This window comes from Sceloporus undulatus, chromosome 4 (assembly GCF_019175285.1).
Source record: "Sceloporus undulatus isolate JIND9_A2432 ecotype Alabama chromosome 4, SceUnd_v1.1, whole genome shotgun sequence".
Classification (NCBI taxonomy): domain Eukaryota; kingdom Metazoa; phylum Chordata; class Lepidosauria; order Squamata; family Phrynosomatidae; genus Sceloporus; species Sceloporus undulatus.
This window is the reverse complement of record NC_056525.1, coordinates 115,111,063-115,136,685: the sequence shown is the minus strand read 5'-3', so window position 1 is coordinate 115,136,685 and position 25,623 is coordinate 115,111,063. Positions and strand designations below refer to the sequence as shown.

The 25,623-nt window shown below is 41.1% G+C and overlaps 2 protein-coding genes across 5 annotated transcripts in view; one reads left to right on the top strand and one right to left on the bottom strand.

Moving 5' to 3' along the window:
• Positions 1-5,258: 5,258 nt before the first annotated feature.
• On the bottom strand, positions 5,259-16,008 carry GLRX2 (glutaredoxin 2). 4 transcript variants are annotated; one of them, XM_042461434.1, is made up of 5 exons: positions 15,803-16,008; positions 12,425-12,487; positions 12,264-12,327; positions 10,870-11,046; positions 5,259-9,290 (listed from the first exon to the last, which is right to left on the bottom strand). In XM_042461434.1, the coding sequence occupies exons 3-5, from the start codon at positions 12,324-12,326 to the stop codon at positions 9,144-9,146; spliced, it is 387 nt and encodes a 128-aa protein (XP_042317368.1). In that variant the 5' UTR covers position 12,327; positions 12,425-12,487; positions 15,803-16,008; the 3' UTR covers positions 5,259-9,143. The 4 variants fall into 4 exon arrangements, with proteins under 4 accessions (XP_042317368.1, XP_042317367.1, XP_042317369.1 ...); XM_042461433.1 differs by lacking the exon at positions 12,425-12,487 and having other exon boundaries at positions 5,259-7,064; positions 9,133-9,290; XM_042461435.1 differs by lacking the exon at positions 15,803-16,008 and adding an exon at positions 13,257-14,187.
• Positions 16,009-16,222: 214 nt separating this feature from the next.
• Positions 16,223-25,623, top strand: part of CDC73 (cell division cycle 73) — a 140,519-nt gene continuing 131,118 nt past the window's right edge. Inside the window, exons 1-2 of the mRNA XM_042464342.1 lie at positions 16,223-16,567; positions 23,685-23,790. Of these exons, the coding sequence (XP_042320276.1) occupies positions 16,437-16,567; positions 23,685-23,790 (237 nt within the window). The 5' untranslated portion in view covers positions 16,223-16,436. The remainder of the gene's footprint in view (positions 16,568-23,684; positions 23,791-25,623) is intronic.

The following is a 25,623-nucleotide window of genomic DNA, read 5'->3' as shown; positions in this document are numbered from 1 at the left end:
ATGTATTCTCAGCCTGAGAGGGAGGAAGTGACAAACCTCTGAACAAATCTTTCCCACAAAACCCCCAGCTACTTTTACGCATGGAATTTCAGAACTTGTATTTTCTAAATAGGGAGAAGGTTCAAGCAGAATATCTCCTATCATACTTAAAATCTTTCTATCCTAACACTAATTTTGTTACAATACCCAACCGACCTGTAAGTTTTAAATTTAATAAAACACATTTGACTGTAATGTGCAATTAAACCTTCATGTCTTGGTATTTGGCTTTAAATATTGATTTTAATGCATTTTAACTGAAATATGATCACTTTAATAACAAAAGCAGTCCTTTATTTAAAAAAGGGAAAGTTTTTGTTCTGTGTAACATTTAGGCACTTACAGTACATGGAATGTTCCTTATTTGCTTAATGATTTGTAGACAATAAACACAAAATAAATTCTTTGCTTATCATTTGCTTCCATTTCCTTACCGACTACATTAAATCCTTATTTAGTTATACAGCAATGTCCACCAAAGGCTGTGAAGATCTGTAGAAGTGTAATGGTAAAACTCTGCTGAACTATGGCTGGGTATTGTTCAGTTCTGTGTGCCCACACTAGCCTTGATTCTTTTCCCTTTAGGCTTGTTGCACATGGCGCTCTTTGCTCTTGGTTGCTAGGCTTCCAAATACATACAAGACACAAGTGGAGTTTGGATAAAAGGCAATATTGGTTTTACAGGGACCACCAAATGTTTCCCTGTCATTTCCCACATTCTCTCTTTCTGACAGCACCTGCCCCACCCAAACTCACAAAGCAGTATAGAAGCTGAAAGAAGAAAAGCCCAGTAAGATATTTTGAGTTCTCATTTTAATTTGAGGGAAAATCAGAACTTTTTTTAGAGTTGCTTTTATCGTTAACAGACTCTATGATGTGGTGTGTTACTTTGGATTACTACATTGCCCCCCACAATGGAAACTTGGAGGACTATGTTACCCTCAATGCAGACATTACTGGCAAGGACACTCCAAGACCAATTTATATTTAGGGGAATTATACTTAGTTCAAATAGCATGACCAGGGTAACTTGGTCTTGGGGGGATCTATCCCAGCTTTACCAGGTCCCAAAGTGCACAGAACTCCAGAGGCAAACTTCCAAATGAGAATGAACTTTATTTAAAAGGAGAAATAAGCACACCACTCAAACAAACTACCCCACACACACACAAGGACTAGAGAAATCAAAGGTGGGAGGTTGGAATAGATGTAAGGTGTTACTAACGGTGATAATTACCTATGCAGATCATGATTTCATATGTGCTAGGTTCGGGCACAGAAAAAAGACTCAATTGCTCCCATGGCAAATGGGGGTATTGAGCAATAGAGGTACTAGACTGGAATACCGACCGAGATCTGCCTGCTTTCTGGACTTACTCAAGGAATTGCTGAAAAGCCCTCATATTTATACCAAAAATATGCCTTGGGGTCAAATTCCAAGGGGGTGAAAAGACCAAATGGTTCTATAATACTTTGAAATGGGTTTGGGTTCATTTTGCAATGTTGGTGCCACTTTGGAGTAGTTTTCCAAGGTGGTATCACCGAGGTGTGAATGGAGAGCAATTTCGGGAAGGTCACCCAAGCTTGTTTACCATATCTGTGGCCCTTTGTTCTCTAGGGTTGGGTCTCCTCACTTCCTCCTGAACGTCTGGAATTGATCAATCAACCAGGGGCCCCAATGCACCTCCTGCTTGCTAGCCTACATGCGGGCACTGCTTTCTAATCATGGCATCCACAATCAGGATGTTTTATTACATTTCTGATATCAAAAGAAGAGGGGTGCTCATGGGCCTAATAGCCATATACCTCTCTTATTTACTGATTTGAAAAAAGTATATACCCAGAAGTCCCACAGTGGCATAAAAAGGAAACATTCTGCCCTCAAAAAGAGCTTGTGTGGGACATTTTCCCCATCCCTTCCTTAGGAAATGGCTGCTTTTGGTGTAGAAAAGGTGTGATTTCTTAAGATTTTTTCATGCTTCATGGAAATAACAGATGAGGAGTTAAAAACATGAAGAGTCCAACAGAGGAAAGGTAAAGATCCCAGCCAAGTTCATTTAACTGGTGCATTATTGTTATGCAGGAAGAAAGTAGCAAGGATAGAAATAAACAAAGAAGTGACTGTTTAGAGATAAGATTAGTTCAAGCATGTTTCAATTAAAATTCTGAATTATAGCACCTACTTTGTAATTCGCAATAGCAGTAATCCTCTGCTTGTTTAACCTGGGAGTAAGCACCTTTGAACTCACTTGAGCTTCTGTATTAGACTTCTGTTTAATCATGGCAAAGATTGCCCTGCCTCCTCCTGAGAAGAGTTGTGAGGATTAAGTTTTACCAGTAAGCCCACTATTCTTGTCACTAGCTTCATCCGTAGCTGATTAGAAACATCTTATCTCAGGAACAAGCTATAAGCTGGATATCCCATAGTTAATGATCAATGAACTGAAATACAGATTTCATTTCAACAAACTCCTTATGACACATTTACCTAAATTATTCCACACTATTACAGTTATATGTCCAGTTTACACACGGATGTTTCATGTTGTAAAAGGAACTGCTTTATTGTTGTTGTGAACTGCCTTTGAGCTGACTTCAACCCATGGTGACCCTATGTATGAGAGGCCTCCAAATCAGCCTATCTTCATCTGCCTTGCTTAGCTCCTGCAGGTTCATGGCCTTAGTTTCTCTGAGTCTATCCACCTGGAACATGGTCTTCCTTTTTTTCCTATTGCCATCTACTTTCTTAAGCATTATACTCTTTTCTAGTGAGTCCTTTCTTCTCATGATATGGCCAAAATATGACAAGCTCAGTTTAATATTATTTGCTTCCAGAGAAAGTTTGAATTGGTTCTAGGACCCATCCGTTTGTCTTTTTAGTGGTCCACAGTATTCTCCAGCACCACATCTCAAATGACTTGATTAGCTTGCTTCACTGTCCAGCTTTCACAGCCATACATTGAAATGGGAAATATGATAGCATGGACAATCCTAACTTTGTTAACTGCCTTTCCAAGTCCTAGTCTTCTTCTGATTTCTTGACTGCAGTCTTTGCTGTGATCAATGACTGGGCCCAAGCATGGCAAATCCTAAACTAGTTCAGTCTCTTCATCTACTTTAAAATTATGTAGATTGTCTGTGGTCATAATTTTTGTTTTCTTGATGTTCAGCTGTAAACCTGCTTTTGCCTTTTCTGCTGATAATTTTCTGCTAGTATTACGGTTATAAGACCTGCTATTCTCTTCTAAAGTAGCATGGGAGCTCAGATTCAGTTGTATTAAAGTTATAATATTGTCTATGTTGCATTATACTTCTACATTCCTCTTAGGAGAATTCTGTTGATAATATTGGCCAGTAAGAAAATGAGGCTAGAGGAGAAGGAAGATGAATTCAGAATATTCTGGAATAGCAGAGGACTACCAGAGGAAAGAATTGCCAAAATGGCCTCCCCTTCCACTATCAAGACACAGCCAGTTCAAATGCTTTTCTATTTACATAGATTCTTGTACACTCCAACTCTCCTATGCCCCAATACATGCCTTTGAATGATTTGTTGGGGTTTGGAAGAGGTCTCCACTTGAAGACTGATTAGAATTTCAAACTCTTAATTTTGTTAACAATTGAGGGAAGGAATTTGCAGGTTGGGGACAAGAATCTATTGGTCCTTTTAACAGAATGAGGTATGCTTTGGAGGAGCCACTTGCTGCAGCGGCATAAATGTTACACATATGCACACAAATGAGAAACTAGTAGTTATTGTTCCAAATCAGGGAATGAGGAGCTGCCTGTGTTTACATGAAATGGTACAGGCTGCTGCTGCTGCTGCCATTCAAACTCCACAGACAGGTTTGTACAGATTCTGCCTTGTAAAAACTACTAGTAGTTTGTGATGTTTCCAAATGAAGCAAATAGGGTGGATCTTTCATTAAAATCTATAATTGTTCGTACGCTTGGAAGGTGAAGGGTGACTAAAGACTAACAGTGTTAAATTATAAATACAGATGTCCTCCAGCCCACCACCAAAGAATTCCACAGCACTAGCTTGTTAAATAAATCAACTGATTAGTGAACCTCCTAAGAGACATTCTGAAGGATTGGTAGATTTTCATCTATATGAAATAGATTTTATGTTTGTCTCGGATTCATGAACAATTGTGGAAACATCCTTTAACTTGTAACACTAAACAAAGAGCCAGGTAGCATGGCATAGCATGCATCTTATCGCATTGCTTGTTTACTGCTCACCTGAGATTAGGTAAGTTTGGCACGTTACAGACCACCCAAAACGGGTGGTCTGCCGCGCCGTCATTTGCAGCACAGAGGAGCCCCAGCGTCCAAACCGCGCAGCTCCTCCGTGCTGCAAAAAGCCCCAAAATGGCGCTTCTTTTCGCGGCGCGGTTATGGTGTGACGAGGCACCAATGGCGCACTTGCGACGTCATTAGCGCCATGCGACGTCTGGACGCTATGCATCCACGATGTCAAAATGGCGGCCCCTGTGTGGAAGGGGCGCCACCATTTTGTACGTACCCAGAAAGTACTAGGGTTAGGGGCATCAGGAAGTGACGCCCCTTCCTAACCCTAGTACGTCCTGGGGACGTACTATACGCTCATACGGAATGGGCCTTTGTTAGTCTTGCCTTCTTTGGAAATGGTGTGGTTTAAATCCCCTTTCCCCTCCCTCTTCATAAGGAGTCTTTCTTTCATTGGAAATTGGTGGGGTGTGTGTGCAGTGACACCTGTTTAATTTGCATACCCCAGATTAACCTATCATACATAATTAAATAATGCACCAATGGTGGGATTGACAGCTATACACTGGATTTTCCAATTCGATAAAAGCAGTGGCAGAAACATAGATTGACTACAGGATACCTACTGCCTAGCCAACATGTGGTGTGATAAGACCCGTCGATTACAGTTTCAATCCTGCTTCTATCCCATTATTTAACAACAATGCGATACTTTCCTATGACTCTGTAGATCAGGATTCAAATCCCTGCTTGACTGTGGAATTCCACTGGATGTCAGGTGTCTCTCCCTCACACTTCTGTTTTTGAGAGTTGGCTGAATTGGCTACACTGATTTGCTGGCTGGGGTAGTAATCTTCACTGACTTAATACTTTTATATTCAAAGTTTTGTGAAAAGCAGCACAATATTCTAGTTTAGTGCAAACATTTTTCCCCCAAATATACTGATAAAATGACACATACTAAGGAAAAGTTTGAATAAATACTGAGGTTTGCTTTAATACCTGTGTAAGCATGCAAGAAAAACACCAGTAGTTCAACGAGAACATTGTAGAATTTCATTTTTTCCAATAATTTCAATCATCCTAAGCAAAGTACCATTGCAATTGTGACCCCCCCCCAAAAAAAAAAAACCCCAAAGACATTATTAATGGCAGCATTATCATTCAACACATGTGCGACCATCCTATGCTTCCAAATCAGTTTGATGCCAGTAACCTGGTCTGGAGAGATTCTTTTGCTCACTGGCCACTTTTGAGGGCTCATGGAGGCTGCTGTAAGGAAAGAGGATTATCTCCTTACTGCATTTGACACCAGCTATACTGTTATAGAGACGCAGTTTATAAACACTGTATTCTCACACAACCCAGAGTAACATAAAAGTAATGAAGTGAATGTATTGAGGATCACAAGTCTTTAAAAATTCCCCACCCAGTTTTTTCTGCTACTAGAAATCAAGAGTAGAAGTTGCTGAGTGAAACCTTCTCCGGTTTTGCCAGTTTAGCTTCTGCAGGAGGTTTTTGCAGTACAGTGGACCCTCATCTACTCACTTGTGAGGGTTCCCTTGCCTGGTGCCGTTGTTGCTCATTGCACTCCCAAAGCTGCTACACCTGTTCTGGCTACAAACAGTAGCCTAATAAAAATGTGCAGGGCTGCCACATGGTCTTCACCTTTCACATTTGTGCATTGCTGCTGTTTGAATGCTTTCGCCTCTGGAGAAGCCTTCTTCAGCTGATGCATTCTGCCTAAGAATTTTCAATTCTACCTATCCACTGATTGGGAACTTTTATATGTCTCACTGTATGAGGTTTCTCCTCCACTGCTGGAAAAAGGAACATTGGCCTTTTCTGTGAGATGTAAGGCCACATTTCCTCCACACCTAGAAATGAGTTATCTTTCTTGGCAATGGTGTGTGGTGTGGTGCTGGGGATGACAACAACAGCGTGGGGATTTGCACCTTGAAAAAGTTTCTTTTTTCCTTCCTCTGTGCCTGCCTTTCCTTCTGTATTGTTTTCAGACTTTCTTATCTAGGGCTGTTATCCTGACCAAGTTGTTGATGGGTTGCTCCCCCTGCTGGCTGCTACCCCAAACCTCATCCCACCTATCAGAGTGGAGAGGGAGAACAACCCACAGGTTTCCCCATCCACTGCTGAAAAAGAACATTCCACAGGTAAGGTCAATGTTCCTATTTAAGGATAATGTTTGAAAAAATCTAAAAATGACCACCAATGAATTAAAACAATGAATAACATTAAATTAATATGGGTATTTAAAACAATGGAATATTAAAGCTGGACTCCACTTGTGGACTCCTTCAAATCTGATAATTGAATACATAACATACACTTGCAGGTTTCTGTTATAATTTGGACCTAAGGAAAAGCAATACCTAGGTTGTTTTATATTTTTATTTCTTTTTTCATATTGTTTGTATACATGCATTCTGTCCTAAAATAAATAAATTTTAAAAAATGGACAAATTAAGAACAATGAATTATTATTTTTTAGCAAGTTATTTCTAAATCCTGGTTGGCATCTAAAGAGACCTGATTATGGGTGGCAGGGAAGGCAGTTTAGTATGGCAGCTCAGAGGTTGGTCCTCTGGAGCAATCTGAGGCAATCTATCAAGCTTAGTATTCTCTATCCTCCATGATTTTAGAACAGGATCTTTTTCAGGATGCCAGGAACTGAAGGTTTCTTTTTCTTTTCCAACATGCAACACCACTACAGTCTTTTCTTCTGATATGCAGGTGTGGCTTCCTTGAAGTGGACACATCTCCAATAGGGAGAAAAAGAAGTTTTATAAATATCTTGAATTAGAGATATTTTCATGCAGCCTTTGGTTGGATAGAAAACCAAACTTATCTATTGAGATTTAGACGAAAAATGTTTTGAGCACACTGATATTCCACAAGCATTTCTGTTTACATTTACTGGAAGTATTCCATCTAAACGAGACTGGCAAGTAAAACTGTAATGACTGCTGCATTTAGGTCCAACTGCAACTCCTCTCCAAGGGGCTGTAAGGCATAACCAACATTTTCTGTTGTGAGCTTATTTTTCCATACACAACATACTAGTCCAATTGGCTCAGTTTACCCTTTTGACCCTGTATCTACAGAGATGGAAGCAGGCCCTAAATAGAAGCCAAGACAGCAGAGACTCCAATTGATTAACAATCTGGCATGGAGAAAGTAGATTGCAAAGGAGGCCTAGTGACATACCTCTTTAAGTATTGTAGTAACTGTAAGCAGTATGTTGGCAACTTCAGTATATACCTCCAATCTATTTATAAGATGTACCTATTCTAATATAAACCTAGTTTACCATAAGACAATCCTGCATTAGAATTAGGGGCTGTGCCAGCTACCTCTATCTTTGCTGGATTGGGACTGTGGTAACCGCCCCAATATGCCCTTTCCAAGGCGCAAAAAGGAGCTACAAAAAACGGCTCTTTTTGTACCCTGGAAAGGGCATGATAGCCGCGGCGCTACGGCTTTAAGGCATTCCTTTGGCACTGCGTCATGTGGACATGATGCCGCGTAGCGTGTGGAGCAGCGCATGGCACAATGGGGGCAAATTCAGGGCATGTGTCACCCTGACTCTGCTCTCAGGCACACAGGCTATTACTGTACCTCTGTAATCACGCATTAGCCTACTTAATGTTTGGTTACCAAATGTAGCTCCCCAAACTGTTACTTCTTATAAACACTTGAACAATTGTATGCTGACAATAGGTTGGATGCAGAACAAGTCTGCTGATTTAGTTTTCATTTCAAAAAGTGGAACATAATGTGAAAATTTAAGGCTTGATTACAAAGGGACTCAAATACAATTATCTTATCTTTAACCCATTCCAGTGTGAACAAGTAAGGTTATGTATAGTATCTGGATACTGGCAATTACAGGAAACTACCAGATTCGTGCTTTACAATCCTGTTCATGTCTATATGAAGTCAAGTTGGAGTACAAGGCTGGGCAAAGCATACCCTGCAGATCTTCTTGTTCTTCAATTCTAATCAGCCCTAACCAAAATAGCTAATGGAGAAGGACACTGGGAATTGCAGTTGAACAAGATCTACAAGGTTTCACTTTGCCTATTCCTGACCTTATTCTTTTCCCTAGTGCCTGCTCCCTTCTAAGTGTGTACTGGATTAGAGCCTGAATTTAAGACATGGAGCAATTTCCCCCAACTAGGTGCAGTCCTCATGTGCTGGACTCAATTTTCCTCATCCTGTACCAATATGCTAGCATGAGTTGCTGAAACTGACTGGTGAAGAGAACACTAGGACTGCATCTATGCTATAGAAATAAAGCCATTTGATACCACAGTATCAACCCTACAGAATCCAGGAATGTGTAATTCTGAGACACCAGCACTCTTCAGCAGAGAAGGCTAAAGATCTTTTAGAGATTCAACAGCTGTTCAGATTTAAAACAGCACTGAAGACCATATCCAGATAATTTCAAATTGTGAATTAAGATGCTGAATTTTAATTATAGTTTTAAAATGTGTGTGTCTTGCCCGTTCTTTTGAAATGTTGCATGTTTTAATTAATGGAGTCTAACTGATGTTATCTGTCGATTTGTTGTTGTTCCTGACCTCAATCCATGGGGAGAGGCGGGTAAGAAATAAATATTTATTATTATTATTATTATTATTATTAAACTTAAAGTGGTGTCAAACTGCACTATTTCTATAGTGTAGATGCATCCTAGATCTAAATAAACCATCTAACTTTCCAAAGTTGTCAAAGCATGTTGTAGCTATTAAGCAACCACACATGGAGTTAGGAGGGAGGAGTAAATGTACAGTCTTAATGAGCTCAGCAGTGACATTCTACCAAAAGTGAGGTTAAGGAAGACTACATGGCTGTCTTGAGCCGCCTCCTCTTTGGATCAGACACTGGTGAACTAATGGAAGTAGCTTGCCCTCACGGTGAAGTCTCTGAGTATCTGTAGCACCTCCAACAAAGGTTCCATTTATAAATATCCTGGGAACCTGTCAAACAGAAAGAAAATCAATGATGCTTCCTAGGCACAAATTCCAGAATATTACAGTGTTGCCACACATGCCTCATATATTACAGTCTGACCCAATATCTGCAAGGCATGCATTCCCAGACTTATTGTGAATGCTGTATTTATGCCAGAAACTGACCAGAATCACTGTGGATCACCTTCAGATGCCTAGAGATACCTTTTTTCCTCTGATGGGATAAATGAAACCATGGTTACTGATCCCACAGATATGGGGTTTGGACTGTATGTCTGAACTGTGAGACATTCTATTAGGAGGTGAATGAAGGAATTGTCAACCACCATCATTTGGTAACTTTGGATGAGCAAGGCAATACAGTTTGGAGAGGTAGCAAGTGATCCTCTTAATATCCAGTAGGAGCATCTTGGGAAAAACATCTAGTGATATATACTATTCTAAAATTTTTTTGCAAAGCAACCAAAGTGACAAATGACAGATTAAACAGGGTAATTTACAAGTCAGCAAGACCTTGATATTTCAGTTTTGACAAGTTTCAGTGTTTTTTGTTGTTTCTTTTAAATCAAGGAGTAATATGATTGTAGAGGCCGTAGGGTAAATGATGACCCATATGGGACCGTAAGCAAGGATTCAAGATTATGACTCAAAATGATTATTTGCAAAATATTGCCGATTATGTATACACCACCTGACTCTTTTCACAATACAGATTTTCTATCAGGAGTAGAAACAATGTTTTAAAAGGGGCGGGGGGAGTCTGCTATGCTAGCTCACTACTCAGACAAAACCTATCCAGAAATCCAGCTAATGTGACAAAAAGTCATTATTTAAAGACAAAAGCAAATTCATTTTCATATCTGAAAATATCATATGTGACAAACATGGACATAAGGACGAACCTCCTGGATCAGACTAAAGATCCATTTAGTCCAGCATCTTTTTCTTTACAATGGTCCACCTTTCTCATAGTGATCACTAAATGCCTCCAGGACTACAAACAGGACATGAAACAATAAATCTCCCCCATAGTAGCTTTCCAGCAATTGATATCCCAAAGAAACCATTATTAATAGCCACCAAAAAATATGGAAGATAGGTATATCTCAGCAAAGGGGAATCTTTTGTGCTCCAGATGTGCTGACTTTCACTTCAAAGAGGCTCTAGTCAGCATGGGTCAATGGGAGTTCTTGTCTCAAACACAGGAAGGCCAAAGGTTCCCAACTTCTGGCCTGTCTAAATCTTTTTCAGAACCATCTAGATTAAAGACTTGCCTAATATTGGGACAGCAAATGTCATAAAATTATGGTCTGTGGGCTGTGTGAATAAAATATTTGTTCTTGGTGAATGTATTGAATTATATTGCACTACAAATTACACAGCAGAACCTTTAAGAAAGTCTAAGGAAGAGGTGAGGAACATTCTTTGGAAGTGGAGTCTTCCAACGGTTGCTGAATTGCAATTCCTAATCATGCCTACACATCATGGCCAATGGTGAGAAATCAGGGAACTGCAGTTCAGTATGTGGGGACCCACATTTCCTACCCATGATCAAAGAGAACATATTTGAAAAGGAAGTACTCACTGTCCTGCTACCAGTCATTTGATGAAGAACATCTTGAAACTGACTTCCATTTTCATATCTATCCAGTTCTATGGCTGTGTAATTCACATTCATATCTTGGAATAACTTCTTAGCCATGTTGCAGTAAGAACATGTTGTTTTTGAAAAGATCACTACACAGTTGTCTGAGATAGCGTCCTATGTGTTAAAACAAAAGTTTGTGATCAATTTATGTTATCAATTTTTATCAGTAATTTAGACACACTCACAGTCCCACTCAGCTCAAAGGGAATTACCTCTAGGTTAATGTATATAGGATTGCAATGTAAATATTCTGTTTCAATATGTGCAAAAATACTTAAAAATTATAACTCATCATTGTAAAAAACATGTAACACTCAGTTTCTAACCAAGTCTCATTTTGGCACTAATAATTCTAGACAGTCACTGAACAGAATCATAAAGTGCAGGAGAACATTCCTTTACGTAAGCTGCAAAAATAACCTTTCATTTTTCACATCTTCAACCATGCCTCCTTTCCCCAAAAAAGCCCCATCAAGTCCATCAGACTTATGCTGAGGTACCTTGTCCATACCATCACAACTTAAATGTGAAAGGGGGAGGGATATAAAAATTGAGACTAAGGTCCAAATCACACAGAGAAACAACCCAGTTTGAGACCCCTTTAACTACCCTGGCTCTACCCTAAAGAATTCTGGGAACTGTAGTTTTGTGAGACATTTAGCCTTCTCTCTCAAAGAGCTCTACTGCCACAATAAACTACAATTCCAAGAATTCCTTAGCACTGAGCCCGGGCAGTTAAAGCGGTCTCAAATTGGATTATTTCTGCAGTGTGTTTTATTCTTTCTACATGCTTGTACATTGTGGAGACACATGACTGTACTTTTCTACCTACTGGTAATAAGGAACTCAAAACAGAGCTCCAGTTGAGTCCATGGAAATAAATGGACTGGCTATTGTGTTTTCAGAAACAGCTGCACATTTTTTTCACTTCTATCAGAGAAAAAGGAATAATACTACCTGCTCAAAGTAGCTGGTTTACATTGTTAACAACTGCTTATGTAAAACAATTTAAAGAATAGAAGGCAATGAGCTTTACTAAGTTCACATGAGAAGCAGCAATGGATTTTTTCCAACTATGAACATACTGACTTTTTGCTCACATAACAAGGCCAGGTTTTATATCTGTCAAATAAAACTTATTTCTGCCAGTAGGTTTCATGGATCGGTTATGAAAACCTTCAAAATTAAGTTACAATACAAACGTATTATATGGAACGATAAATCCAACTGCTGGTCCCATTGAAGTAGTAGACCCATTGAAATATTAAGTGTTATTATTCACCAGTTAAGTAGGTCTACTTTTATCTTAAACAACAACCATTATCACTCACCTTTATGTGGTTAGCAGTAGCAGTATTAGATAAGTCTGTAGTAACAGATGCACTGTTTCCCATTCTAAAATAAAGCCAATAAAAGTCTATTACAACCCTAGTTTGCGGAATTTTGTTGATCTAAAGGACCATGTTATGGCCACAACCCTATCCTTACTTACCTGGCTGGCAGTAAGATCCACTAAACACAATGAGACCTACTTGCAGACATATATAGGATGAGTCTAGAGTTCAGAGGGAACAGAAAAAAGAAAAAAAGAGAAGTGTATACCAACAACTGTATTTTAACATCATTTCTGATGCATATACATCACATATGGGGATCATGCTGCCTTTCAGATGTTGTGATGATGTGTTTTCACCATCCTTCACCATTAGGTATATTTACTAGGGCTGACAGGAGCTCCTGGTCAACAACACCTGGGAGTCACAAATTTCTTACTCCTAATTTAGACCATAGTAGAGCAATGTTATGAAAATGCAGAAGGCCTATGTATTCAATAGGGCTTATTCCTGGGTAACAGCTACATGATTTCAGCCTATTGAAGTGATCAATATGATACTTAATGCAAACAAGAGCATGTTTGGTGACAATTATGCACCCATATTTGCAACAACAATTTATTCAATCTTTTCTTTAGTGTTTATGTAGCCACCCCATAGAAAACATTCAGAAATAAATTGTAAATTAAAATATCATATTACAGAAATCAGCTGAAAATGAAAAAAATTAAGCTTCATTTGGAGAACAAGGAATTAAAATAGTTACAGCTTGAGGATGGAGTCCAGAACCCAAATTTAGTTTCTTATCTTTGATCTCTGGCTCAAGACACCATTTCCCACACCGACTGGTCTACCGCCACTTACTCTACAAGATGACTTCCAGTCAGCTTCGAAATGATTCTTGCCTCCCAAGTTGCAGTATACGAATATAAGCTACATCTCTTTGGGGCAATATGCCAAATGTTAAAAGCCAACGCGATTTAGGCTTACCTGCTAATTATACCCTGACTGACAGGGCACTCCAGCCTTTCAGACCAACAAACTCTCTCTCCACTTTTCCTCCTCAAAGGGATTGTGTGGTATGCCTGAATAGTCTCCCTTCAGCAGTTTCAGAGAGAAGGCAGTGGAAATTTTTTTTATTGTGAACACAAGTGCCCTTGTGATTTTGGAAAAGTTGAACCAACAACTGATGTTCACACATACTGTCCCTTTTCTGGCAACATATGGAAAATTTTATCAACTCTAGTGGAAAATCCCAAATGTTCTTTACTTCCTTCACATCAAAACACAACTACTTCTCTCAACGTACATAACATTTATGCTGCCAAGTCTTAATGATGACAGCAAACTAATTTTTGTTGCCTTGTAACTTTTTAAAATGCAATTTCAACATCAACACTGATTTTATCATCTTGTATGCTGTGCTGGATCTTATTTTAGCTCATGCCATACTATATATTTGCCTAGTATTTTGTGTAGGGCTTTCTTTGCTGACCATTAACCATAAGGAGGAAGATTAATAAATAAATAAAAAAATTGTAATTTGTAACATTCCAGTCTAGATCTATGATCTCAGCACAGTGGCATTAAGTGGGACAGTTCAACATATGCCAAAATACCAGCCACGGAGATCCAAGGGAAGGAAAGTGCTTAACTTCTAATGTAGTGAATGCCACAGAATTGTAAAATTTTCTTCCCTTGGCAGAACAGAACTGAAGTATTCCCACCCAACCTATAATAAAAAGAACAGAACATGCTTTTCCCCTTTTCTCCCTTCCAATCTCTTCCCCCCCCCCAGTATCTTTCTTCAATTTAGACCGCAATCCTGAGGGAAGGGACTATCGTGTGGTCTATTTCTGTAAATGGCTGTAGCACCCTTTTAACCTGGAGAAGGGTATAAAGCAACAGAACAAGATGGGAGTGGGCTTCATTGCTGACTTTGTGTGACTTGCCCAGGATTTGAACCCTGGTCTCCAGAGTCGTAGTACAACGTTTAAGCCACTGCACCACTCCGGCTCCACTAATGAGTGCTATAGGATCCTGGGATTTGTAGGACGCTAGTTTGGAAAATCATTTTCCAAAGGATGCCGAGGGATCACGAAGCGCCTGAAAGAAAGAAAGAAAGTGGGAGCAGAGCATTTGCAGACTTGAGTAGACTTTCTTTTAGTCAGTCTCAAAGTGAAATTAGGCTCTGACTGCTGTCTCAAGAGTGAATCTCACTGCTTGAGTTTCAAATAATTGTGCCAATAATAATAATAATAATAATGATGATTAATAATAATGATTAATAATAATAATGATAATGATAATGATAATAATAATAATAATGTATATTTATGCCAGCCTTCTGTGCAACATAACCAGGGTGGCTTCTGAGATTGAAACATACAATTGCAGCCTTAATGTTAAATCCTCATTAAAACAAAGAGGACAACAGATATGTTTGATTCCAATCCTCTGAGGAAGTAGGCTCAAGACTACAAAAGCTCATGCTGCCTGTTTCTTCCTCTCACTTGGCCTCAAGGGTGCATCTATGCCAGATCCCTTGGCGCAGTGGGATTTGTAGTTTTTCAAGGTCTGTAGCCTTCTCTAACAGAGAGCGCCGGTGCCTCCCAAAACTACAGACACCAAGGTTCTGCAGGATGGAGCCAAGCTGGTTAAAGTAGTAGTATCAAATCGCACTGTTTCGAAAGCGTAGGTTCAAGTTCCACGTTCCAAGACCAAGAAATAATGCAGATTTCTCTGAAACATGGGTTTTATCCTCAGTCTATACTATTATTTTTGGTATCTGTGTAAACTTCCCTCAGAAAAAAAAGGCCCTTGAAGGTCATAGAACTGTAGAGTTGGAAGAGAGCGCAAGGGCCCTGATCCAGTCCAACCCCTTTATTCTGCCATGCAGGAACTCTCAATCAAAGCATCCCCTTTGACAGATGGCCATCCAGCCTCTGTCTCAAGACCTCCAAAGAAGGAGACTACACTACTCTCCAAGGCAGCAGCATATTCCACTGTCAAACAGCTCTTACTGTCAGGAACTGCCTCCTAATGTTGAGCTAGAATCTCTTTTCCTGGAGCTTGCATCCATTGTTCTGTATCCTGTTCTCTGGAGCAGCAGAAAACAAGCTTGCTCCCTCCTCAATATGACATCCCTTCAAATATTTAAACAGGACTATCGTATCACCTCTTCATCGTCTCTTCTCCAGGCTAAACATCCCCAGCTCCCTAAGTCTTTCCTCATAGGGAGGGCTTCATGGTTTCAAGACCCTTCACCATTTAAGTCACCCTCCTTTGGACACATGGCTCCAGTTTCTCAACGTCCCTTTTGAACTGTGGTTCCCAGAACTGGACACAGTGCCCTGGCTCAATGCTAGGGAATGCTGGCAACTGTAGTTCCCTGAGACACTGAGCCTTCTCTGGTGCAGCACAACGAACTACAAGTCCCATGATTCCCTAGCACTGAGCAGTTAAAGCGGCCTTATCCTTCCAGTGTGCTTCGGCCCAAACAGAGCCCTTTCTTTGCCGCCGGTCCCTCCGCTTACCTGAAGTAAGGAAAACCGAGCCAAGACCAGAGCTCCTCCTTCTGCCACTGCCGCCTCCTCAGCGCTCTGAGCGCCATGGACTGAGCAGAGAAGCCCCGCCCCTGGCGGAAGGCGTCACTCCCAAGGACCCCGAGGCGCCTTCGAAGAACGCCTGCGCCATTACAACGGCCCAAAATTGACTAAAACGAGGCGGGGGGGGGAGACACCTCTCGGAAATGGGGCGAGGGAAAAGACGTGAGACTAAAAGCAATAGACTCTTAATCTAGTATATTAATTAATTAATTAGGGGTTGGGGGGTGTAGTGGCGGTTTTATTTTTTCTCCTCCTCCGCGCAGGCGCGAAATGGGGCAGGCCGACGGGGAGGGGTCCTTTGATTCGCTTTCCTGCGCATGCGCGGCGGCGACTGGGCCAGTTCTGTTGGGGAGTCAGTCGAGTCGGAGAGGTACCCCGGACTCCTGAGTGAGTGAGAGAAACAGAGGCAGAGAGAGAGAGAGAGAGGGGAAGGTCGCGAGACAGGCGCTGTTTCTCTCTCTGTTTCTCGCGAGAGGGGGAGCGTATCCGGGAGCGCGCGCGCGTGCGCCGTGGCCCCTGTGAGGCTGAGGAGGAGGAGGAGGAGGAGGAGGCAGCGGAGGCGATGGCGGACGTCCTGAGCGTGCTGCGCCAGTACAACACCCAGAAGAAGGAGATCGTGGTCAAAGGGGACGAGGTCATCTTCGGCGAGTTCTCCTGGCCCAAGAACGTCAAGACCAACTATGTCATCTGGGGGTGAGTCTCTGCAAAGCCTTAGGGAGAGAGGCAGGCAGGCAGGGAGCGGCTTGTCTTTGGCCAAACGTGGCCGTGTTTGGCCATTTACTGTGTACACTCACCCCTCCATATCTGCAGCTTTGCTCAATGTGTTCCTCTCTAGGAATATCTGGGTCCTCCTAGATTGCAACTCTATGGTCAACTCTATGGTCAACTTGCACTGGAAGAGATTCCTAGAGAGGACACTCCGCTAGGCCTTTGCAGCTCCTCCAGTGCAGCTCTATGGTCAGTGTCTGCTGGACGTTGACCATAGAGTTGCGCTGGAGGACCTAGAGAGGCGTCCTCTCTTGTGTTTTTGTTACTTGTGGTGTTTCCACATTCACAGTCCTCTGCCCCCGGACCCTAGCCAACATGGAGGGACAAGTGTGTGTATAACTCATGTATAACTCTAGACATTTAGATTTAAAAACTCACATTGTATATAAATATATGGAGAAAGGCAAGGGTTGATCCTGCCCTGGAAGGACTGGCCCCCTCTCTGCTCTCTCGTCCCTTCAGCCTTTAGTATGAGCACAAGTATTATGCCTGCTGGGATATTGTAAGCTCTTTGGCGTTGTTTTCCTTTCTCCGTCCTTTGCATCCTTCGTTACAGGCCCCTAAGTTTAACCCTCAACTTATCCACAGTTGAACGCCATGTCAAAGTCTATCATTTTGGCCCCAAAGCCTGCCCTCGACTTATATATAAGTTTGTTCCTGACGTTTCGCCAGCATCTGTGGATGGCGTCCTCAGAGAGTGATGACATGGAAGAGAGTGATATATATATACACACACACACACACACACACACACTGTGTGATCCTGGGTAGAAAGGGGTGATTTCAATGTTAATCTCTGTGTTATTCTGTCATTGACGTTGCAGACTGGGTCAGCCAGAAAAATCAGCAATAGCAGAACATGTTATGAACCATCCTGGGCATAAAATGCTATTTGTAAACACTGAAATTCTGGACCATGCCAACAGCCACCAGGGCAGAATGCACAGGGAAGCCATTGAAATCCACAAACACCTGGACAGCTTCAACTGGAAGGAAGAAGCTCTGAAAGTAAACAAAGTTTGGCTGCCAGTCCTGAAAAACACCAAAATTAAGACCCAGCAAAATGCAAATGAAAATCACTCTGGATCAGGGGAGTTCCCAGCAGACAGTGATCAGACACTAATCCTTTTTGCATATCCTCCCACTCTGAGGCCTTGCCATCAACAACAGAACAATACACAGATTAAGACGGAAATCACTCTTCCCTACACAGGGTCACACACATATATGTATATACTCCTTATTCTCTTCCATGCCACCATTCTCTGCAGATGCCAGCCACAGATGCTGGCGAAACGTTAGGAATAAACTCTTCTAGAACATGGCCACATAGCCCAAAAAAACCACAAAGAACTAAGCCTGAACTCTCTCCCTGCAAGCTAAGGCCAAAGAACCAGAGTTGGAAGTCATACTTAACTCCATGCATAGAATCATAGAGTTGGAAGAGACCACAAGGGCCATCCAGTCACTGTTGAAATAAATTCCCCCAGATAAAATACATTCCAGAGAGTCTTATGTGCTCAGTACAGAGGAGTGATACTCAAATATGCTTAGACACATGTATGAGCATACATTGTAACTATTGATCAGAATATTTCAGGTCTGTTTCATTTAACTGAAAGAACATTTTGTGGGTTTATATAGTAGAATCATAGTAGTGACCACAAGGCCCATCCAGTACAACTCTTCTGCCATGCAGGAACTCACAATCAAAGCACCCCAGACAGATGGCCATCCAGCCTCTGTTTAAAAACCTCCAAATAAGGAGAGCTCACTAACTTATTCCACTGCCAAACAGCTCTTACTGTCAGGAAGTTCTTCCTAATCTTGAGGGGGACTCTCTCCCGCTAGTTTGGCTCCATTGCTCCGGGTCCTATTCTGTGGAGCAGCAGAAAACCAGTGGTTCACAAACTGCAGTTCTCCAGATCTTTCAGACTTCATTTCCCAGAATCTTTGATGATTGGCCAAGTTGGCTGGGGCTTCTGGGAGGTGAAGTCCAAAACATCTGGAAGACTAAAGTTTGGGAATCGCTGTCCTAGGTCCAAAAGGCACGGCAGAAATAATCCAGTTTGAGACCGCTTTAACTGCCCTGGCTCAGTGCTAGGGAATCCTGGGAATTGTAGTTGGTTGTGGCACCAGAGTTCGCTGACAGAGAAGGCTAAATGTCTCATAAAACTACAGTTCCTATAATTCCCTATCATTGAGCCCGGTCAGTTAAAGAGGTCTCAAACTGGATTGTTTTTGCTGTGTGTTTTGGACCCTAGTCTTTGGAGCAGCAGGAAACAAGCTTTCTCCTACCTAAGTGTGACATATCTTCAGATATTTGGACAGGGGTATCATATCATCTCTTAACCATCTCTTCTCAAGTCATTGATAAAGAGGCTGAATAGCACTGGGCCCAGGGCAGAACCCTACTGTGTAGCACCATGAAGGTAATTCTTAATTCTTTACAATTTTGTATTGTTTCCTCATAGACAGTTACCACTGGCATTGATAACTGGCCCCAAAGATGCCATTTATCCTTTCAGGAATAAGAAGGAGAATCAGGTCAGGGGCAGTTTTATCCAAGACAACAGTGCAATGAAGATCCAGAACTTTTATGGACCAGACTCCACTGTCAAACTGAGACTGTCATATTTTGGCCACATCATGAGAAGGCATGACTCATTAGAAAAGACAATATTGCTGGGAAAGGCAGAGCGTAGTAGATAAATAGGAAGACCACAGGGAGGACACAGGCATGGTGTTATAGAGCCTAAGCAGAGCAGTGGAGGACAGGGAGTCTTGGAGATATCTCATCCACAAGGTCACCATGAGCTGAGGTTGACTTGAAGGCAGTTAACAACAACAACAGTCAGTCTCTTTAAAATGTGGTCAATCTAGAGACTTGCCACATCACATGGGAAGGGACTCTATAAAGTGGGATATAAAGAGTGCTGGATTTCTGAACCATTTAGGCCTGGGAGGCTAGAGGAAGAAGTGTGCCAAGTGATATCTCACAGGGAGGAAGAAGAGCTGAAAAGTCTTTTTGGAGAGTTGGATGATTAAGGCTTTAATTATAGTATGCATTCTCCATTAAACTTTGATCTGGGCACATGTGTGTAGAAGGTTTAACAATAACACTTGCAATGGTAAGCACATTTATTTGGGTGTTCTGTAGCAAGAGCCAAGTCTGGAAGAGTTAAAGCTGGTGCAGATCCTTCTGGTAATTTAAAACTCTTTTGTAGAGGGAGATTAATTTCTCAATGCAAGGTGATGTGAAAAGGTACAGGAAGTAGTTTTTCAGAAAGGAAAGCTATCAATTAGATGGGAATGCGTATAATTGGAAAGTAAACTGCAAAAATTTAAATACCTTGCTTTTGAATGCAAGAAACTACAAAGATAGGTAAGCAGACCCGAAAAGGATGGGCCAAATGATGCAGTTTCTGTGCACATAGCATTTAGAAGAAGCATGCCCCGAACGCTGATGGAAACTGCTCTGATGCTGCATCTTTGCGGAAGGACTGGGCCAAAAAGGAGTGGACAAAATATATGCTTCTTCTGCTAGCCCAGTTTAGGACCATAGTGGCATCCCGGATTAGGGCCAGGCGTGTGCGGTTGCTGCAGCCCCGGTGTGAATGGCACTGGAGCGGCCTTGCACTTCTCTTTTTGGGCTGTTCGTTTTGGTCTCAAGTTCTTCTTTATTATTCTAAAGTTGCTGGCATCAGGAAGGGGATTGTTAATAATATTATTGACATGTCAGTTTAATTGAAACTATTTGTGCTTCAGGGATGGTGTGAAGGAAGATGAAGAAGTAACTTTTCATCCTGTATGAAAAGCTTATAATGTTGTTGAGGTAATAGAAAGGCATTTGTGAAAGCATTCATGTGTTTCCTTACTTTTGTTGGTAGTGTGCGTGTTGCCTTTATATGGTATATACTTCTTTTCTGACCGACACTGGAAAGGGAAAGTGTGAGACCAGCAGAAGGATGATTCTGATGTCTTTTCTTAACTGTCTCAATTGTTTTTTCTTGCCTTCTGTGGTACCTTGGTAGATCAAATCTAAAAACGATATACAGAGTACTTGGTTTGTTGCTGGCACAGTTGGCTGAGAAGGAATTGGGATACTTGCACTTGAATGGCTTATATTATATAGAGCTCTGTGTTATCCCTTAAAGCTTAATGAAAGATGCTGTGGTTGTCACGTGTTGTAGGGTGTGCTTTGAAAGTTCTGCTATTTTACAACGCATGGTAACTTTGCTTAATTGTCAATGAATATCCTCCCCTCCCCCCCCCCCCCCCAATTTTTAAATATATGATTGGGATCAAAGCTCACCACTTGGTTTCTGTTGGAAAGGCCTGCACTATCAAAGGACCAGAGCATGGCCTCATCATGGCTTCTGGCAGCTTTGGAGGCATGCGTCATCTAATCGGCATTCCTCCAAAGTGGCTGGAAGCCACTTCATTTGTCCCGTCTCTTCCAGACCTTAGAGAGGTTATCTCAATCTTGGGCACCTTACCTGTAATATGGTTGCTGTTTGCACTTTATAGCCATGAAGTAGCATGGCGTAGTGGTTTGAGTGTTGGATTAGGACCTTCGAACTAGGGTTCAATTCCCAGCTCAGCCATGAAACCCACTTGGTGAGCTTGGACGAATCACATGCTCTCAGTCTCAGGGAAAGGGAATGACAAACCTCCTTTGAACAAATCTTCCCAAGAAAACCCCTTGATGGGTTTGTGTTAGTGTTGCCATAAGTCGGAAATGACTTGAAGGCGTACACCATCATTGCCACATCACTTGTATCCTTTGTTTTCTTCAAGAAGTAGAGAATGTGAGCTAATCCTCCACCACAATTACTAGTGAGTCTGAAAGTTGGTGGCTGGCCCAAGGCTATCTAGTGTGTTTCATGACTGAGTAGATTTTTGAAGTCCCGATTTACAAGTCACGTTGAAGACTCTTGGTGCATTACAACATTAGTTTTGTTCATGTAACAAATTTCAGTAACTTCTAATAATATTTCTAATGAAGTAAGTTCTAATAAAATGGAATTGGCTAATTATTATTATTATTATTATTATGCTTTATTTATATAGTGCTGTAGATTTACACAGCGCTGTTCATACAAACAATACAATAGATAAAGTAAGCCTGCTCATGGCGTACAATCTAAGAAATAATAGAAAAGTTCATTGGAAGGCTTGTGTTCAGTTTATTTCTTGTAACCATTTCCCATTGCACATGTCTCCTTAAGACAGGAATTCCTGGGTAAGACAAGAATAGGAAACTTGTGGCTACCCAGATATTTTCAGCTAAATTTACCTTCATCCCTTATCATTGGTTATCTGAATTAGGGTGATAAAAATTTCAGTCCAAAGGTATATGTAGGAACACATGTTTCCCACATCTGGCTTAAGACACACACATACACTTTTCTCCACCAGCACAACGTAGTTCGAAGATATGAAGAGCAATTCAAAGCTTTGTTGGAAAAGAAAGGAGTAGGAACTTCTGTTGTGTTTTTCTGGACTTGGCTGTTATAGGTTATTGGCTGTTATACATTTAGGTTTGTTTGAATTAATTGAGATTGACAAATTGTGAAATTCTTAAGTCCTATATTCCTTTCTAAAAGGCCCTTTAAAAAAACAAAACTCTTTTTATTTAGTGACACCTTTTGAGCTTTTGGTTCCTATCTGTGTGTCAAATATATTACATCCCCATGGGGGGACAGGGAAAGCATTACATTCAGTCCATGTCAGGTTTTGCTTGGCCCTGTACATGTCCTTGGATAGTGATTGGTTTTATTTTGTATCCCTTAAGAATTCGATAATGCTCTCAAGAACTAAATGAAATTTGTGGGAATGACATACCGAGGGCAATCCCCAGAAGAAACAAATTATGGTGCTAAACATGAGATTCCACTGTAAAGTTAGGTTGCAATCAGAAATTGACTTTCTGTGTGTGTGATGTTTAGTGCTTATTTTAGGTCAGTTAGTTAGAATCTTCAATTGGTACTGAATCAAATTTTTGTCATCCTAAAATGAACTAATAAGTAGGACAGTCAGTGAGTGAAGCCAGAAAGGTAAAAGAGGTGGGGCCAGTCTACTTCTTTGGATAGGGAGTTCTCCAGTTGAAGGACTGCAACAGAGAAAACCCTGTTACGTGTAGCCACCAAACTAAATTCAGGAGGTGCTGAGACACATAACAGGGACTGCTCTGAAGATCTCAAATTTCTGGCAGGCTCATTTGGGAGGAGGTGTCTTTCAGATATCCTGGGCCCAAGTCTTTTAAGGCTTTGTTGACCAACACCAGCACCTTGAATTGAGCTGGGAGGTAAGTTGGAAGTCAGGGCAGTTCTTACAAGATTGTTGTTATATGGTCTCTAAAATGCACACCTGACACCAGTCTGGCTGCTGCATTTTCCATACTGTTTATGTGTTCAGAGACTTGAAATATAGTGGAGGAAGTTTTTTTTCAGATACTCAAATTTAGATCTACTATAGTGGGAGGCACTTTTGACTCAGCACTAGGGAACCTGTTGTGGATTGCATTGGACTATATACTATTAAAAATTGTTTGGGCTTAACCATTTTTTTGTTTAGGCTTTTATGTGTTCTTAGAAGCAATAAAAAAAGTAGAAAGAAAGAACAGTCTTTTATTTCCTATATTTCCCCCTTCTTGTAATTATAAAAATGAGTATTTGCAACTTGAAAGGGTAGAAAGAAACTTGAAGAATTAATTAACTAAGATTCTGATTCTTACTTCACAAGGCAATTTTTGTCTCTTGAACTGGTTAGTCATTGATGCAGTAATTTGCAGGAGAGATAGCCCCATAAAACTGTTGCACAAAAGCAACCCAGCATCATGGCATCTTAAAGTTTAACAAGTTTTATTTGGTTTAAATTTTTGTGGGCTGCCATCCATAATACATGTAAAGCCTATTGATATTTGGTGTTCACATCTCTGCCTTATTATTGAGTAGTTCATGATTTCAGTATTTTATGATCTATAAATCATACCCCTTCTCTCCAAATCTAAGCCATCTTTGCTTTCTTTCCTTTACAGGACAGGAAAAGAAGGCCAGCCAAGAGAGTACTACACTCTGGATTCAATCTTGTTTCTCTTAAATAATGTGCATCTTTCACATCCTGTCTATGTCCGCCGTGCTGCAGTAAGTAGAGGGACATTGGTCGATGATGTTTTTAGCTGCCCGCTCACCAACTGAACATTTGGTACTTTGAATGTCTAAGCTAAAAAAATTAAATCTAGCATTCACAGATAACAACGTTACAGTCGGCCCTTGGTATCTGTGAGGGATCCATTCTAGACACCCTCCACAAATACCGAAATCCTTGGGTGCTCAAGTTCCATTGTCCATGGCTGCACCACCATTGGAGACCATAGGACCATGCATCCTTCCTTACTTCCCTCCCTCCTTCCTGGATCTCACCAATTGATGAGTGGCAGGTGCTGCCACTGCTTTCTCCTTTTCCCCTCCCTCCCTCCCAGCTTTCACCACTGTTCTTTCCTCTTCCTCCTCTTCCTCTCACCACTTTCTCCTTTTCCCTCTCTTCTTCCTCTTCCTTTGCCTTTTCCTTCACTGCTGCTGCCTCTGCAGTGCAGACTTGCCATCTACGGATGGTTGAATCTGCAAATGGCAAATCTGCGAATATCGAGGGCTGACTGTATTTAAATTTGGTGCATTCACAGCAGCATACGTGTTTGTGTTGGTATTTTTTTTTTTGTGATAGGAATAATAATAATAATTTTTTTATTTATATACCGCTATTCCAAAGATCATAGCGGTGAACAGCAAGTAAGCTAATTAGCAAGTAAGCTAATTTGCCCCCAACAGTCTGGGTACTCATTTTAGCGACCTCGGAAGGATGCAAACCTGAGTCGAGCTTGGGCCCTTTTGTTGGTCTTGAACTCGCAACCTTGTGGTTTTGAGTGAATGGCTGCAGTACAGGCATTTAACCACTGCACCACCAGGGAAATTTTAAGTTAATATTTTTCTAAAGAACTAAACAAAATTGTTGGATAAAATAAATAATAATCATATCCCTGATCAGGGAATCTGTAACACTTTTGTTGATTGGTATGCACATGCACAAAAGGGGTTGCCTTTTCTAATGTTGTATTCCAGCAGCTTGCATACGTGACCATAACTCTCTACTAATCACATCTACAAAGTTGGGGCCAGTTTTTGGAAATGTACACTCCACCTCTTACTGCCATTCCTTCCTGGGGAAGATTTGCCGTTCTGAAAGTTTCTGAACTATGTGGATTGGGGTTAAAGTAGCCAGGTCATGATAAAATGTTAGGAAGTGGGATAGAGATTCTATGGGGTGAAACAGACCAGCAGCTTGGAGCAGCCTTTGCCCTCTCCAGCCCCAAATCGGTGCGGGACTGCAGTGACCAGATGGCCTGCTCTGAAAGTGGGCTGCAGCTGCGGTCCCAAACAGGATTTTCACAGCTCCTTTTTGGGCTGGCTTTTCTGGCTCCATGTGCTCTCCGTGCAGCTTCTGGCCATTCTGTGGGTATGCATTGTCTGCATGCCTCACTCCCAAAGCATCCAGAAGCTGCTCTTTCCTGCCCATCTGTTTTGGGCCTGAGTCAAAGGAAGTCATGGTTAGCCTTACCTTGGCTTCATATGGGGAAATGTTACTTGCAGTTTTAAAAGGGAGCAGGTTGAGTCTTTCTTATCCAGAATTCTGAAATTGAAATTATTCCATATTCCCAAAAAACAAAAAGCACTTGTCATTGGTGGCTGAGATAATGACACCTTTGCTTTCTGATGCTTAAGTGAACACAAACTTGGTTTCACATACAAAATTATTTTTAAAAATATGTATAAAATTACCTTCTGGCTATGTTTAGAAAGTGTATACAAAACATAAATAAATTTTGTGTGAAAAACGAAAGCTTGTGGTTGGTCATAATATTCATTTTATTATGTGGTGGGTTATTGTTCTTGTTTTACAGATAGAGTGCTGGTTGCCAA